An 18,828-nucleotide genomic window follows, 5' to 3' on the forward strand; every position below is an offset into this window, starting at 1 on the left:
CCATGCAAACGAACAAACGAGCACTTCAACATGCCCCCTCAAGATGGACTATATAGACTAGTGAAGTTCATCTTGTCAAGTATGGATTGAAAGGCCGTTTCTCCCAATGGCTTGGTAAATATATCAGCAATTTGCAAGTTATTCCTGATGTGCAACGGTTTGATGATCCCTTGTATATACCTTTCTCTAACCGTGTGACAATCGATCTCTATATGCTTAGTTCTCTCATGAAAGACCGGGTTATAGAACATATGTGAATAGCCGATTGATTGTCACAATATAAAGGAACTGTTTTCTCTGTCTTCACACCAAAATCTTCAAGCAAAGCTTTGGCCCATACAACTTCACAAGTAGCTTGAGCCATGGCTCGGTACTCAGCCTCTGCAGAAGATCTGGATATTGTATTTTGTTTCTTGTCCTTCCATGAAATCAGAGAGTTTCCCAAGAATAAGCAATAGCCGGTCATGGATTTTCTTGTGTCAGGGCATGCTGCCCAATCCGCATCTGAAAAGATACTCAATGTAGGTTTGCTACTGCTTGAAAAGAAAAGTTCATAACCTGGAGTTTTCTTCAAGTATCTCAGCACTTTCTCAGCTGCATTCCAATGATCCACACACGGTTTTGAGACAAATTGACTCAATTTATGGATCCACAAGTACAAGAGTCTTCCAATCAACCTCCTGTACTTTGATGGATCCTCCATTAATGTTCCAGAATCCAATTGAAGTATCTTTGTGGAATCCATTGGTGTTGATGAAGGTTTGCAGCCTAGGAGACCAGCATCATTGACAAGATCCATAGCATATTTTCTTTGAGAGATTTGTATTCCCTTCTTGTTCCTAGCAATCTCAACTCCAAGGAAATATTTAGGTGCTCCTAAGTTTTTGAACTTGAAATGTTTTGACAGAAACTCTTTGAACTGTTCTGTCATTTGTGGATCTGTAGTGGCTACTAATATATCATCCACATATACTACTATGCCAAAGAAGCTAGTTGCTGTATCAGATTTGTAGAAGAATGAGTGTTCATATGTCGATTGTTGCAATCCAAATCCTCTCAAAACTTCTGATAGCTTAAGGTACCACTGTCTTGAAGCTTGTTTAACGCCATATAGAGATTTCTTTAGCCTACAGACCAATGTTGACTCAGGAGTGGCCCCCTCAACATTGAGTCTATCCACCTCAAGACCTGGTGAAATTATCATGTAAATTTCTTCTTCAAGATCTCCATAGAGAAAATCATTGTTGACATCTAAATGTGAGAGAGACCAGCCATAGATTGATGCCAAAGCTAGCATCATTTTGACAGTAGTAAGCTTAGCAACTGGAGAGAAAGTATCCAGAAAATCAATCCCCTCAAGCTGTGTAAATCCCTTAGCAACTAGCCTAGCTTTATATCTCTCCACAGTGGCATCAACATGATATTTCACTTTATAGAGTCACTTGCAATCAATTGGAATCTTGCCCGGAGGTAAAACCGTGATGTACCAAGTGTCAGTTTGGATGAATGCAGATAGCTCTTCTTACATTGCCAATTGCCACTCTTTGATTTCAGAGGCTTGTTTGTAAGTCTGAGGTTCTGGAATGGCTGACATGAGTATGATGTATTTGAGATAATCTGGGCTGAGTTTGGACAAGGTGAAGTTGGCTGATATAGGATGAAGAGTGGACGAAGCAACAGAGTTGCAGATGAAATCTGTTAAGTGTGATGGGGTCTTGGTTTGTCTGCCACTTCTGGTAACTGTGGGATTGTCAGGAGTGGTCTCAGGCGAGGTGGTGGAGAGTGTGTGGGATTGGAAGAATTGAAAGGAGCAGAAGATAAAAGAAAATTGGAAGAAGGTAGATGAGCTAAAGGGAATGTGTTCTCATGAAACACTACATGTCTGGAAATAATCTCCTGCATAGTGTCATGATTTAGGAGCTTATAGCCTTTGTATCCAGGTGGATATCCCAGAAATACACATCTGATAGCCCGGGGAGAGAATTTATCTCTGCCTCTATGTAAAGAAGAAGCATATAAGCAGCCTATGACTCTCAAATGTGCATAGGATGGGGCTTTCTTGAAAAGCATATGGAAGGGAGTAAGGTTATCAGGGATAACAGAGGAAGGGGTCCTGTTTATCAGATAAGATGCCCCAAGGATGCAATCTCCCCAAAATTGAATAGGCAAGTGTGATTGGAAAAGAAGGCTTCTAGCTACATTGAGGAGATGTTTGTGTTTTCTCTCAACTCGAGCATTTTGTTGAGGAGTCTCAACGCAAGAATGTTGCACAATTGTGCCAAAAGAGTTATATAAGGAAGGTATATTGAATTCAGGTGCATTATCAAATCTGATAGCTTTTATTTTTCTGGAGAATTGAGTAAGGACAGTGTTGAAAAACTGAACAACAATGGCTTGGACATCAGATTTGTTTTGCATAAGGAAAGTCCATACAAATCTGGAGTGATCATCAACAATGGTGAGGAAGTATTTATATCCATGATTTGTGTTTGGAAGAAAGGGACCCCACATATCACAGTGGATGAGATCAAAAGGTTCATTAGCAGCAGATTCAGATAAGTTGAAAGGCAAGTGTTGTTGTTTAGCAAGAGGACATATATCACACAATGAATGGCTTTTATTTGAGAAAGAAAGAGTCTCAGACATAGATTTCAACTTGCTAAAAGATAAATGTCCTAGCCTCTTATGCCACACATCAATGTGAATCACAGAATTGACATTAAGAGGCTGAGAAACAGATAAAGAGGATAAAGATTTGGTAGAACCTTGATTTACATTGCTCTCAGAACTGACATCTAGAGAGTATAGGTTTCCAAATCTTCTACCTCTCCCAATAACAATGCCCCGAGAAGCTACCTGAATTTCAATAGAATTATGATCAAAGGTTAAGGTACGAGAAAGTGAGCTTGTTAAAGAGCTCACAAAGATGAGATTATAAGAAAAAAGAGGGAACATATAAAACAGAATTGAGGATAAGAGAAGGTGTTAAGCAAACGGTTCCAATGTGAGTGATGGAAGCAGTTGCTCCATTTGGCAATTGAACAGAGGCATTGCCAATAGGAGAGCATGGGCTAAAAAGAGACTTATTGCAACAGACATGATGAGTAGCTCCCGTATCTAAGAGCCAAATAGTGGATTTTAAAGATATATTTGCAATGATAGGAAGATATAAGGTAGTACCTGTAAAAGGTGGAGATTGAGTGGGTGAATGAGTTTGTTGTGCGGCTGAATTGGAGGTAGAAGGAGTGTTGGTGGTAAGCTGGCTTTGCATAAGAGCTATCAACTGCTGACATTGATCAAAAGTAGGCATAGCAGGAGTAGAAGTTGCCTTATCAGTGGATTCTGCAGCAAAATCATCCACAAGGTTAACAGATTTAAGTAAACTGAAATCTCTTGAGTTTGAACTCGGTTTGAATTTTCCTCTTCCAAAACTTGGTGGAAATCCATGAAGTGTGTAGCATCTATCAACAGTGTGGTTTGTTTTACCACAATGAGAGCATAACCGTCCTCGATTAAACTGAGATGAAGCAGCATTGGTAGAGTAAGGATGTTCACTTAGACTCGGTGTAGATTGAGAATATTTCACAGATTCAGTGTTGCATCCAATAGTACGTTGCCTCTCATCTTGTAAAACTAATGAGAAGACTTTAGACAAGGTAGGAAGTGGTACCATAGATAATATGTGCGATCGGATTTGAGAGTATGAAGGATTCAATCCAATCAGAAACTGCATTACACATTTCTCTTCCTGGTGCTTGTGCCACTTCGCTGCACTTTGGCATCTACAATTCGTACAAACACACCATGAGATAGGTTGAGTGTGTTTATACTCATCCCAAACTATGCGGAGATTAGTAAAGTAGTAGTTTATATCATCATCTCCTTGAACAAGAGACATAATTTTCTGCTTGAGCTGATACACACGAGCAGAGTCACATTGAGAAAATCTGTCGCGTAGATCTGACCAGATCTCCTTCGCATCTTCCTTCGCATCATCTAGATACATGATTCTACAGCATATCTAAGGTGATAAGGAGTTCCTAATCCAGGAAACTACCATGATATTGCATCTAATCCACGTCGCATATAGCAGATCATCCTCAGTAGGCTTCAGCAAAACTCCATTGACAAAGAGGAGTTTATTCTTAGCTAAAAGAGCAGTAGACATAGATCGGCTCCAATTGATGTAATTGGAGCCAGTGAGAGGTTGAGACACCAATTGAAGGCCGGGATTATCACTCGGATGGAGATAGTAAGGGCTGGAGAAGTCTTCAGCCGGTGGTTGGATCTGAGGACCACCGCCGCGACGAGCCGCCATTGAAGAAGAAGAAGATTAGAAGAAACACTGCGGAAACAAATTTTTCACTGATACCATGTTGTAGATGATAAAATTGAACTCATCACACAAAATGGGGAGGAAACTGAACTTTATTAATCACATAAAATCGCTCCAAATACAAGCTAAGAACTGCTATTTATACAAAGCCAAAACTAAGATAGTAACAAACTTTCTAACGGCTAGTAACTAACTATCCATGTGTTCACACTTCGGCTGACTTGGAGCTGATGAGGATCCAGCTGTCGACAGCTAAGGTCAAGATATTTTGCCTCACACATCTTCACTTTCATGCATGTGAATGCTTCATTCTTTCATCCATGCAAACGAGCAAACGTTCACTTCAACAAGTTATCACGTTACTTATTCAGTTTTGGAGTAATATATAATTTGAATCGAGCGCATTCATCAACGCCACAAAACTAGGATAATTAGTTACCATAATTAAATCCTAATTATAATTATTAATACTTTTGACTCTGTAATCAACAGCAGTAAAAGTCGCCAACAGGAGTTTTTTTTTCATATATCTAATACATGCGTAATCTATTACAGAATTTGCAATTGTAATTCGATATCCATAATCACTTTACATACAAACACATTAATAAATAAAGTCTACTAAACAAAAGAGAAAAAAAGAGGAGATTTCAAGATAGCATCTAATCTAACCGGATAAGATTAAGCCTAATTTTTATCCCCCAAAAATAGCTTTATTATTTATTCAAAATAATTATCTCTCATAATTCTCCTTATAAAAATCTAGCTAGTATTCCGACGTAGCGTGTCTAACCCTTCATAATCAGATTCTGTAGAGTCTCGACTTATTGTATTGTCACGTGGTGTATTCAATCAATCACAATTAACATTTTGTTATATCTAACCAATTAGATTCTGTAATTATAATTGGATCGGAAACGCGGACCACTAAATTTTTATTCAGATGTAGAAAAAGGCAATAAAAAAGAATTCCTTTTTATAGTTTAAACTCTCAGCAAACAAGATTTCCCTCCTATAAATACCAGCATAACTTCTCCCCAAATCAAAGCTCTTTCATTAATCACAATCTAAGAGCAAAATCCTCCCTCAACCAACCGCCATGGATAACTGCTACGCCGACGACTACTGCGCCGCTTTCGAGGCCGAAAATCTGGAAATATCCGAAACAAACCCTAGCATCAACAAAGACGGCAGCGACCAATTCTTCATGACGTTTGAAGTGGAGACGACTTCCCCCATCGACGGCGACGAAGAGCAGTTTGTGCGAGTGGAGAGCACGGAGAGCTTCACGTTCTGGGCGAAGTGCCCGAGGTTCAAGGCGGGGAACTTGAGCAGGGAGAGGATCTCGATGATGCTTACGAGGGCGGGCGTGGCGCGTCACAAGCAAGGGGTCATGATCGACATCATCTCGGGCCGGGCCGACCAGATCGCCAACACGGCCCGGTACAGGGCGGAGAGGCTGCTGCCGATGCAGGTTTCGATCAGCGTTGTTGCGTGCGATTGCTATGAGGAGGAGGTTGAAGCGGTTTCATGAGAATTGTGTTTTTTAGTTTTATTCATGTGATCAGATCGATGATGCTGCTGGTATTTTTTTTGTGTTTTGAATAATATGCCAATAATACAATGGTTTGAATTGAAAAGTCGGTTTGGGGCGTATGAAATTTCCATCTTGAAATTTGACCTGATTTGATTCTTAATTTGTCAATCTTAATTGTGATATCGTCTACTTTCTAGTTTACAAATTGTCGAAAACCCTTTAATTTGTGTATCCTATGTTTCATTGCTTTTTCTCAAGCCAAATGCAACAAATCAAAAAGTGAATAATCATTTTTATACCCTTTGTCTATAAAATAATTGCACGAGTTTTAATATGAAATTGGTAGAGAGCATAAGAAAGAGAAAATGTGGATAAAGTAAAGTAATTTAGGATAAACCTTCCATTTTTGCTATCAGATTAACTTTGGTGGAAAAATGGAAAGATGAGACTATTTGTTTTGGACGGAGAGATCACATATAAATACTACTTTGTTTTCAAATTTATTTAACTTTCTTGATATATATCCTTCTCAATTTCTTAAATTTTCATCATATATTTATTTTCTCCTTCTAAACTGATTTCCTGGGTGAAGACGAAAATGATGGATGTGGATTCTCTATGGGGTATGGATGCTCTTTCCATGAGAATTTCGTTAAGGATGCAGATCCAACGCATCACTCTCATTTTTAAAATTTATGAATCCGTTATTAAAATATATCAACTCACTTGAGACAGAATGAGTAATTATATTGACAGGGTGTTTGAGACCGGCCATGGACTGCCTACAAGAATATATTCAGCCACTCCATGTAAATCTATAAATTGCGATATTAAATCAAACTACTTACATTTAACTTTTGAGACGAGAAATCACTGCACATACACATTGATAATAGATGAACTTAATGAGTGTGGTCGAGATTCGTTCATCTTTAACCAAATGGTCAGGGGATCGGATCGATCTCTGTGTTTGAGTATGGAGTATTTTTAAATCCTTAGGGCAAGTGGTCAGCTATCCCTACTCACTGAGTTCGCCGATGGATACACTTGGTCTAATAACCAAACAAAAGAGATGAACTTAATTCAGTTTACAAGTTAAGTCTACAAAATAAGTAGCTTGACCTAATATATGAAATGAGAAATTTCGGAATATGGATCTCATTTTTGCTGACCTTTCAGTATTTATGATTAAATTGCTAACCTTTCAGAATATAAGATCGGGCTATGCGAATCTATATTTTTTTATCTTCTTTTTCTTACTATTATTTAACTCACAAACTATACGATTTGACCAAACTATCCCAACTAAAATTTCTTCTTTCCCGTTAACTTTCTTCCCCTCTCTCTCTCAACTCTGCGCCATCCTTCTCTATCACACACTCACACACTTGGAATTACTCTTTGCTTCTAATGCTGATCTCTCTTATGTTTCTCTCTTACCCGTCACAATCAAATTCTATAAAGTCAATATATATATATAGAGATGTATTTGATGGGGTACGAACTAAACCCTAATGGCAAGCCCAATAACAGTGACGGCCCATCAGCCCAGAGCCCAAGAGTATCTGTTCGGCACCAAAGAGTTCGGCACGACCAAAGAGTTCGGACTCAGCCTACAGCTCGGTAAAAGCCGACCAGTCAAGCTCTCCTCTCAGATCGGCAAGAGCTGATCGGTAAAGTCCAGCAGTTCGGTCTCAGCATTCGACCGAACTAGGAGTTAGTGGACTCATGAAAGGCCTCCACGACCTCCGCTATACCCACGATCTATTTAGTGGTACGAAGCAGTTATTGAGCAGTTATTGCTCACCCACGATCTTGTTAGTGGGGCTGCAAACCACGACCTTAGTTCAATGTATAAATAGAACTTAGATCAGATAGAAAAGGGTTAAGCTCTCTAGAGATAAAATCGTATAGCAAGTCTGTGTTGTAAGCTGTAATCCCAGATCAAGCAATACAATCTTGCCCTCCCTTCTTCCCGTGGACGTAGATTTACCTCAGTAAATCGAACCACGTAAATTCACCGTGTCGTAATTTATTTTTACGAGCATTCATCATCATCAATAATTCGCGGAATCATCACTGGCGCCGTCTGTGGGAAGCAGAGAACAAAATTTGTGATAAAGCGAATTTTTGATCCATTTTTTCCACCCAAAAAATGCATACCAGATCGCAGAATACCCGTATTCCAGCCCGTGAGAACCAGGAGGAAGCCAATCCATCCCATAGGTCGGGAAAACAGCCTAGGGATAAATCCACCACCAGTTCTCATGGCGAAGGAACAAGCCGCTCCAAAAATCGTCCCACTGAGTCTTCCCAGCAGCCCGATTTGAATGAGGCTGTCAAGCAGTTTTTGGCTGAAAAGCAGGAGGAATTCTTAACCTTCCTGCGAAAAAGCCAAAAGCAGCCGGAGACGAAAACGACGGATTCTCCTTCTCCCTCCGCACAAGAAAGTCACTACCGCAGTAGTGTCGCATCTCCCAGGAGAAAGAATCCCCGTCCCCCACATATTCCAGCTCCTCCTCGGTACCGGAATCACAGGAGAACTCAATCTCCTCCATACCGACGAGATATCGGATTCGCCGTGTACGGAGCACTGAAGACTCCGTTCTCGGACGACATCACCCGAACTCCCCTACCACAGAACTACCGAACTCCGTCGATGACTTACGACGGGCTCGTGGACCCTCACGATTTCTTGGGGCGCTATCAATATAACATGGCGAACCAGGGTCTCAACGAGGTCCACATGTGCAAGCTGTTTCCCGAGCTGCTCATCGGGAACGCGAGAAGGTGGTTCGATAGCCTCCCCCAGGGCAGCATCAGATCTTACCGAGATCTAATGGATGCCTTCCACAGGAGGTTCTTTCAGAAAGCGGAAGCCCGAATCACTTCGGCTCAGCTGCTTTCCATTCGTCAAGGTCGCGACGAAAAAATCAGCGACTTTATGACAAGATTCCACAAGGAATGCCTGCAAGTAGACGATCTCAACGATCTGCTTGTCATCTCGGCATTCCAAAATGGAATCTTGCCCGGAGCTCTCTACAGGAAGCTCGTTGAGTGCGGTCCGCAGACAGCTCAGGAAATGTGGGACATTGCGGACCAGTACTCCCGGGCCGATGAGGCAGACCGTCGCAAACGGTCGTTAGACAGCTCATCGACCCGAGGAGACAGAAGGAAGCCCGATCATAGCGATCAGGGGCATCCTCGCCGGACTCCATTTGAAAGAATTCAAAGGGCTCCGGTGCAAGACAGATTGGGACCTCGTCTCAATCCCGAGAAGTCGCCCGCTCAGTTCGTACCGCTGAACAAGCCGAGAGCGGAAATTTTCGAACTGCACTCTGACCTGTTCGAAAAGCCAAAGCGGATGACGAAATCAGCCGCGCGCCGACCCCAGGATAACTACTGCTCCTACCATCAAGACCACGGTCACGATACCGAGGAGTGCAGAAACTTGGCTGCAGGTATCGATGTTCTTGTGAAGGCAGGGACATTGAAAAAATACCGAAGTAAGCAGCCAAAGAAGAATAAAAAGCAGAGTGGTGCGAACTGCGCTCCTCAGGATCCGAAAAGGCAGCCGGATCCCGAAGACGATGACGAGCCGCAATATGATGGAGTAATCCAGACTATTGACGCGCTCCCTGCCGGGAAGACCAAGTCGTCCCTAAAGTCAGAACGCAGAAGCTCCAATCGAGAGGAGCCAACGCATAAAAGGCTGAAGCAGGACGAAGTGATTACGTTCTCGGCTGCTGATCCCGTCCCGGCCATCTCTCCTCACCAAGACGCCATTGTCATCCAAGCCGGAGTGGCAAACAAACTGATCCACAGGGTGTTTGTGGATACAGGAGCGTCGGTTAGCATTCTTTTTAAAGAGTGCTTCGACAAACTGGAAGTGGACCCAGCTCGGCTCAGTCCGGCTCCGCTTCCCCTGAAGAGCTTCACTCAGGAGGACACCCGCCCTGAAGGTATTATCAGCCTTCCGATCACGGTGGGGAAAGCGCCTACTAGCTCCAGTACGATGATTGAGTTTTTCGTGGTGAAAGCTCGGTCCCCGTACAATGTCATCCTGGGAAGAGACTGGCTCAACACAGTTCGGGCCGTTTGCTCCACCTATCACCTCACCATCAAGATCCCTACTAAAGGAGGGATAGCGGTCATCCGAGGTGACCAAAAGAGAGCAAAGGAATGTCTGCAAATTGCGCTTAGAAGTGCCGAGCAGTCAGATCGGCACCACCAAGCATAGTAATCACAGCAGCCGGAGTCAGAGGCGATGACCGAAGTCATACCGGAGCCGAACTCGATGACAGTTCAGCTGTACGAAGACGATCCATCCAGAACGGTTAAGATCGGCTTCGCGGGAACGCCCCTACTTCGGGAAAAAACCATCCAGCTCCTCAAGGAGTATAAAGACGTCTTTGCATGGTCTCCGTTGGACATGACCGGAGTGCCCCCCGAGGTAATCACTCATCGGTTAAATATTGATCCTTCAGTCCGGCCGATAAAACAGAAGCAAAGACTCTTTGCGGCAGAACGAAGTCAAGTCATCCATGACGAAGTCCGTCAATTATTGAAGGCGGATGTGTTATTCGAAGTGAAGTATCCTTCGTGGGTGGCCAATCCTGTCATGATCAAGAAAAAGGAAGGAGGATGGCGGATGTGCATAGATTTCACCGATCTAAATAAGCACTGTCCCAAAGATTGCTATCCCCTTCCGAACATAGATAAAAAAGTAGAAGCTTTGATAGGCTTTGAAATTTTTTGTTTTCTTGATCTGTACAAAGGATACCATCAAGTTTTAATGGATGAGATTGACGCTTCAAAAACGGCCTTCATTACTGATTTCGGCATTTTCGCTTATAAAAAGATGCCATTCGGTTTAAAGAATGCCGGAGCCACTTATCAAAGGATGGTAGACAAGCTTTTTCGGCACCTGATTGGAAAGGAGGTCGAAGTGTATGTTGACGATATAGTCGTCAAAAGCAAAAGCACTTCGGAGTACGAGCACAACCTCAAGTCCACTCTCAACGTGCTCAAGAAAGCCAACCTCAAACTTAATCCCCAAAAGTGTACTTTTTTGGTAGATTCGGGAAAGTTTCTGGGTTGTTGGGTTTCAAAGGACGGACTCAAGGCAAACCCCTCAAAAGTTCAAGTCGTTCAGAACATGGCAATGCCGAAGTCCATACATGACGTGCAAAGGCTAACCGGATGTCTAGCCGCACTGAATCGATTCCTTTCCCAAGCAGCCGAAAAGCAACTGCCGTTCTTCAAGGTGTTGAAAAAGGCACCAAAGTTCGAGTGGGGAGCCGAGCAGAAAAAGGCCTTTGACGAGCTCAAAAGTTATCTAGCCGAGCTTCCTATGCTCTCTGCTCCAGCCGAAGCCGAAGTAATATTCTTATACTTAGCGGCATCGGATCAAACCATCAGCGCGGTGCTTGTACGAGAAGAAGGCCTAAAGCAGCTTCCCATCTACTTTACAAGCCGAGCATTAAGAGGTCCAGAAACAAGGTATCAACCACTGGAAAAGATTGCTCTGGCATTAGTAAATGCAGCAAGGAGACTGCGGCCATACTTCTATGCTCACAAGGTATGCGTCTTAACTGATCTGCCACTTCGGCAAGTGTTGACCAAACCAGAAGCATCAGGCAGAATCGCCAAGTGGGCTATAGAGCTGGGAGAGCACACAATTGAATATCTACCTCGGAAAGCCATCAAGGGACAAGCCTTGGCAGATTTTCTTGCAGAAGCAAAGTTCGATCAAGCAATTCCTGTTATTGCCGAACAGAAGAATTCTGCCAATGCCGAGCTAGCACAGCCCTTGGAATCCGAAGTAGAGCCGCCGGACTGCTGGAGCGGATTCGTAGATGGAGCTTCAAACAAGATGGGAAGTGGAGCTGGTATTTTACTTGTCGCTCCCGACGGACACGAGGTAACCTACTCACTTCGGTTCCTATTCCCCACTACTAATAATGAAGCCGAGTACGAAGCCCTCCTGGCCGGACTCCAGTTAGCGCAAAGTCTGCTCGTCAAATCTCTCAAAGTCCATTGTGATTCACAAGTCATAGTAAATCACATGTTGGGTGCAAGTGAAGCTCGTGACGAGAGAATGAAGAAGTATTTGGACAAAGCGCAAAGCATCAGCCGAAGTTTCTCCTATTTTCGGATAATCCGCATTCCCAGAGCGGAAAATAGCCGAGCAGATACCTTAAGCAAGTTGGCCTCAGATCCGAGCTCAAAGGCGGAAGAATTAATGCATCGAAGCATTGATGAAGCCGAGGTACATTCAGTATCCAGCTCGCCGAACTGGATGACGCCGACCTTGCAGTATCTGGATCAAGGACAATTGCCCGAGGATAAAAGAGAAGCTCGGAAGATCACATGCCGAGCACTTCGGTACGAACTTCATGAAGGAGTCCTCTTTAGAAAGTCTTACCTCCAGCCGTTATTGCGGTGCGTAGGACCAGAAGAGACGGACTACATCCTCAGAGAAGTTCATGAAGGATCGTGCGGTAGCCACATCGGAGCCAGAGCTTTAGCTAAAAAAGTTCTGAGATGGGGATATTATTGGCCAACCATGGTACAAGAGGCAGTGCAGCTCGTCAAGAAGTGTACGAAGTGCCAAATTCATGCAAATGTCCCAAGGATGCCGCAGACCGATCTATACACTATGCAAAGCCCTTGGCCTTTCATGCAATGGGGCATAGACATAGTGGGACCACTTCCTCAAGCTCCTCGGCAAATGAAATTCCTTATCGTTGCCGTGGACTACTTCACGAAGTGGGTGGAGGCTGAACCATTAGCTACGATAACGAGCTCAAAGGCATTGGACTTCGTCTGGAAGAACATAGTATGCCGATTTGGCATACCCCACATCCTCATCTCGGATAATGGGACTCAGTTCACCGACAAGACATTCAAGAATTGGTGCCAAGAGCTGAACATTCAACAGCGGTTCACTTCGGTCTCCCATCCCCAAGCAAACGGACAAACGGAAGTAACGAACCGGATTCTGGTGAAAGGGTTAAAAGCCCGGTTAGAACAAGCCAAAGGACAATGGGTAGAAAATCTCCCTCAAGTCCTGTGGTCCTACCGAACTACACCCAAAACCTCCAACGGTGAAACCCCGTATAGTCTGGTGTACGGCACTGAAGCCGTAATTCCGGTGGAGATCGGCGTACCCAGTCCCCGAACTCTAAATTTCTCCTCAGAAATGAATGACGACGGACTGAGAGCCGAACTAGATCTCGCCGAAGAAAGAAGAGAATTGGCGTGCATAAAAGCAGCCAAGTATAAGGAGCAAGTAGCCCGGTATTATAACCAAAGGGTGAAAAAGCTTCAATTTCAAGTGGGAGATCTCGTCTTGAGAAACAACGAAGTAAGCCGAGCAGAAAAGCTGGGCAAACTCGAACCCACATGGGAGGGTCCATATCGGGTGTCAGAAGTCCTCGGCAAAGGGTCTTATAAATTGACTCACATGTCAGGAGAACAAGTACCCCGAACATGGCACGTCTCCAACCTCAAGAAGTTCCACTTGTAAGAGACAAAGTCCGGTCAGTCTGTCTTGTGTCTAGTTCGGTCATAGGGGTACATGTTTTTATTTGTTTGTTTTTACTTGTACTTTTTACTTGTCGTTTTATAAAAAGTTTAAAGTTTTTTTCTTTCGTCTTTTTCATTTTTTCTCTATGTGTTTTGTCTCTATGTGCTAGTCGTCTCTTACAAATGGTACCAAGGTATATCGTTCTTTAAAGACTGATCCCCTTTTTAGATCGATTATTAAAGACTATTGTGAGTCCAAGCTTCTAAGGAGGATATAAGACCACAATTCAGCTTAACAAGCAGTCCGTCTGAAACGAACTGCAATAAGCCAACGATTGTGAGTCCAAGCTTCCAAGGAGGATACAAGACCGCAATTCAGCTTAACAAGCACTTCGTCTGAAACGAACTGCAATAAGGGAAAGTCCGATCCACGCGATAAACCTCGCCGAATTAGGACGACCAAGTTCGGTCAAAGAAGTTTACCTCATAAGACCGGGGACGACCATGTCTGGTCAAAGAGGTTTACTGCATAAGACCACTTCGGTTAACTGGGAAAGTCCGATCCACGCGATAAAACTCGCCGAATCAGGACAAGGGAAAGTTCGATCCCGGCGACAAAAATCGCCAAATTAGAACACAAACCAAGTCTGGTCAAAGATGTTTATTTCATCAGACCAAAGACGAGTCCGGTCAAAGATGTTTATTTCATCAGACCAAAGACGAGTCCGGTCAAAGATGTTTATTTCATCAGACCAAAGACGAGTCCGGTCAAAGATGTTTATTTCATCAGACCAAAGACGAGTCCGGTCAAAGATGTTTATTTCATCAGACCAAAGACGAGTCCGGTCAAAGATGTTTATTTCATCAGACCAAAGACGAGTCCGGTCAAAGATGTTTATTTCATCAGACCAAGGACCAAGTTCGGTCAAAGAAGTTTACTTCATAAGACCGAGGACAAGTACGATGAAATTTTTTCGCTAAGCTGTAAATACAGTGTTAGAAGCGAAAACAAAATTTCATTTTTCAAATCTTGTTCGGCATACAACTCAGCTACCCTACAAAATGGCGTTACGCTATTACAAAGGACTATTCTACTGTCCAGGGTTGCTGAAGTTAAGCCACCTATCTGCAAAATCCTCTGGAAGCCGAGTTCGGTTGTTCCGAGCAGATGAAGAATAAGCAGGTCGACGAGATGCTATCCTCGACCCAACGCCTCTTCCCCGAGCCCGAGAAGTCCTAACACCTCGGCGATGAAGAGTCTCTGCAATAATCATCTGCTGATCTTGCTCGCTCATAGTCACAACTCCTCGGCGAATGTCAGTCCGTCCCTGTCTTGACGATTCCGGTTGCTCCTGAGCCCGTTCTCGTCTTGACGTTTCCGGCTGTTCCGGAGTTCGTTGATGACTGGAAGTAGGATTTTGAACAAGGGAACCAGAGGCTTGATCTGGAGTGCGAGCATCTGTTGGCACGACATGCCGAAGGAATCTTTCTATGGAGGGGCGCCGAGAAAGAACAATGTCGTACCGAGAAGCCCAGCGCCGTAATGATTTCACAACTTGTTGGCAAGCCGAGCTCTCCAGCGCATTGTCCCTCCGGAGTACATGATATTCCTCCCACAGTTCGTCAACTCGACTCTGAACATCTGATATGGTCAAGCCCCCGCGCACACGGATGTAATCCTCGTACGCAGTCCTCTCAGCAATGGTCGTATTCAGCTCGGCCTCCAGATCCTTCTTATCGGACTCTAAGTCCTTATTATCGGCCTCCAGCTTCACTAAACGAGCCAGAAGCTCGTCATTCTTCGTCTGATCGGCTATAGCTCTTTTCTCAGCTTCGTCTAAAGCCGAAGAGTACAGCCGTTTCCAGTGAAGTATCTCCATCTCCTTGAGTACAAAGCAGCTATATTAGTTCGGCAGATGTACCGAGCAGATAGTAAAATACTACAGGAATAAAGGCGAGTACGAAAAGCTATACGAAGACAAGTGTAGAGAATTTTTCATTCACAAGGAAAATTTTTTACACTAGGGGGGCTTCAAGGCCATTTTACAAGGAAGAAACTAGACTAAGAGAAGGGAGACGAAATCATACTTCGCCAGCTTCGTCTCCGGCTCCTTGGTCTGGTTCAGCTTCTTTCTCCTGAACTACCTCAGCCCCGGCCTCGTCTCCTGCCGGCCTCGCCTCCGCCTCCTGATCGGCCTCCTTCTCCGGATGCCCGGCCCGCTCGACTTCGGCCTCCAGCTCCAGCGGCTCGGCCTCACCCTCTCCGTTGTAAGTCGAAGCGGGTGAAACGGGTCCCACGGAGGCAAAGATAGCCTCCAGGTTCTCGTCCCGATCAGCTCGACAACTCCGGACTCGGTCTGCAGAAAGCAGGACCGAGGATGAAGCGAGCTCCTCAAGGAGCGGCAGATTCTGAAGCCGAGCTGCTATCTCTCGGCTGTACAGAGGCAGCACGACGTCGGCCCCCTGCTCGCCCTTATCGGCAATTAGCCTTACCAGGCTACCGACAAAGGCCGAGAACTGGCTGCTCAAAAAGAGTTTCTCCGTGTAAACACGGAGAGCCTCCCCTTGGGCAACCACGGCAGCAGCATCGCTCCGCTTCGTCTGCTCTCGCTGGATGACGAGCTGGTTTTTGGCAAACTGAGCTTCATCCTGGGCCGAAATCCTAGCAGCTCTGGCCTTCTCAAAGTTAGCCTCAGCCTGTTCGGCCCGATGACAAGCAGCCGCCAACTTCCTCTGCATCTCGGCATAGTCATTGGACGCTTTGGAGAGTTCGACGGCGACGAGCTTGGAGAGCATATCGTTCCTCTGAAAATGGATAAAGAAAAAAGTCAACAAAGGGGCCACAAAAAATACAGAAAAAAAAAAAGCAAGGCCAGAAAATCAAGAAGAGAGTTCACCTCGGCGAAGTCCGTGGGCCATAAAAACGGCTCACAGATATGTTCCGAAGGAGGCGCCAAGACCACATCTTTCTCTGGCACTCTCGGGGGCTTCTGGGCCCTCCCCTTCCCCTTTGCCGAAGTCGACTCCGGCTTCTTCGGATCCGAAGAGGTTTTTTGCCTTTTCGGATTCCTCTCGGCATCAGACGCCGAGCTGGTCGTTTTCGGCCTCTCCGGCTCCTTGGACTCCGAAGATTTTCGGGTAGCCTTACTCAGCATGTACACTGCCAAAAAGCAAGAAAGCAAAGTCAGGTTTTCTTCGTTAAAGCAGTAGAGCATAAAGATAAAGAGAAATCCTCACCCTCGGCCTCTTCGTCCGAAGACGAGATGTCGAACACGACGTCGCCCTTGACGAGCTCAGACTCCGGGTATTGTTTCCTAACTATGGGAATCTTGTTGAGCTCGCCATCGAGCTCGTCCAACGGTTCAGGCCGAGGGTGACGGATAACGGACTCCGGCCCTCTCCAGGGAAAACTAGGAGCCGCGGTCCTATCATAGTAGAAGAAGCGATTTTGCCACTTCGGCCACTTCGTTTTACAAAAGGCTCTAAAGGGCTGTAAAGGGATCAAGTAAAACCAAGACCCCTTCCTCTTAAATTGAAAGAATTTAAGGATCGCCTTCAAAGACAAATCCCTTCCTAACCTACGGAGTTCGGCAGCGAAGGCCGACAAGTGCCTCCAAGAGTTCGGAGTCACTTGGCCTAAAGGAAGCTGAAAAAAATCTAGTAAATCTATAAAGGCAGAAGGGAGGGGGAAACGAAGCCCGCATTCTAAGCAGGCCTCGTACACGGTGGCGTACCCCTCCGGCGGGGAGTCAGCCCTATGATCACCGTCAGGTACCACCGCCTTCCCCCCAGGAAAAAAGTATTTTTCGGGTAGGGATATCACAGTATCCTTACTCAAAATACTAGGGAAATACTCTACGGTCTTCTCCCCGGACTCTTTCCGGCCAGAAGACCCCTTATCCCCTTTCCTACCGCTACCCGACTCCGAAGAAGAAGAAGACATTTTTCTTACTTTTTGAAGATGAAGAAAGTCTGAAGAAGCTCTTGAAAGCGGAAGAAAATTTCTCGAAAAAGAGAGAGTATAGAAGACGCAACAGCAAAAGTGTTCAAATGAGGAAAAAGGAGCATACTTATCAGATTCAGGAAAGATTTCGAGATCGTTGCGCCGTTTCGAATCCCACCTTTTCAGGATTCAACGGCCGGATTTTACTGTCGCATTTAATGCAGGCACGCGCAAGGCACGTCCCCTGACGTCAGCCTCCCCCTTACCATTATCCAGAATGCCGAAGTGACTCACTTCGCCGAAGTGATTCACTTCGCTTTTCGGGGGGGGGGTAGTGATGGGGTACGAACTAAACCCTAATGGCAAGCCCAATAACAGTGACGGCCCATCAGCCCAGAGCCCAAGAGTATCTGTTCGGCACCAAAGAGTTCGGCACGACCAAAGAGTTCGGACTCAGCCTACAGCTCGGTAAAAGCCGACCAGTCAAGCTCTCCTCTCAGATCGGCAAGAGCTGATCGGTAAAGTCCAGCAGTTCGGTCTCAGCATTCGACCGAACTAGGAGTTAGTGGACTCATGAAAGGCCTCCACGACCTCCGCTATACCCACGATCTATTTAGTGGTACGAAGCAGTTATTGAGCAGTTATTGCTCACCCACGATCTTGTTAGTGGGGCTGCAAACCACGACCTTAGTTCAATGTATAAATAGAACTTAGATCAGATAGAAAAGGGTTAAGCTCTCTAGAGATAAAATCGTATAGCAAGTCTGTGTTGTAAGCTGTAATCCCAGATCAAGCAATACAATCTTGCCCTCCCTTCTTCCCGTGGACGTAGATTTACCTCAGTAAATCGAACCACGTAAATTCACCGTGTCGTAATTTATTTTTACGAGCATTCATCATCATCAATAATTCGCGGATTCATCAGTATTCATTTCCTTTTTGTATCTTTTGTTCAATTGTTCTTTTTAATCTCAGCCCCACGATTTTGTCATCCGACGGTTAGATTGATGCCATGTGTAATTTAATAATGCAGATTTTCAGTTGAATAATGCACATCGACTAATAATGCATCATTATAGTGTAATAATGCAGATCATCACAACCATCCAATTCAAGGATCAGATTTTGTTGACACGTCTAACCATTTACGATTACAACCCGATAATGTAATTATAATTGAATTAACAACGGGCCACTAAATTTTTGTTCCCAAAGATAAGGCGCGTGTAGCAAAAGGCAATAAAAATAATTCCTATTTTAGTTTAAAAACAGATTTTCCTCTTAGGCTATATATACAAGCATTACTTCTCCCTGACCTAAACCAAAGCTCTCTCATTACGTTCTGGACCAAGTGCCCGAGATTCAAGGAGGGGAACTTGAGCGGGGAGAGGATCTCGATGATGCTTTCAAGCAAGGGTTCATGATCGACATCATCTCGGTTCACGCCGACCAGATCGCCAACGCGGCCAGCAACAAGGCCGA

General features: G+C 44.7%; 1 protein-coding gene across 1 annotated transcript; it reads right to left on the reverse strand.

The window, feature by feature from the left end:
- Window positions 1–208: 208 nt before the first annotated feature.
- Window positions 209–1,300, reverse strand: LOC121786917 (uncharacterized mitochondrial protein AtMg00810-like). Its single transcript, XM_042185513.1, has one exon. It carries the CDS (start codon window positions 1,298–1,300, stop codon window positions 209–211), a length of 1,092 nt encoding a protein of 363 aa, XP_042041447.1.
- Window positions 1,301–18,828: the final 17,528 nt, after the last annotated feature.

The sequence above is a fragment of the Salvia splendens genome, chromosome 22, assembly GCF_004379255.2.
Source record: "Salvia splendens isolate huo1 chromosome 22, SspV2, whole genome shotgun sequence".
In the NCBI taxonomy this organism is placed as follows: domain Eukaryota; kingdom Viridiplantae; phylum Streptophyta; class Magnoliopsida; order Lamiales; family Lamiaceae; genus Salvia; species Salvia splendens.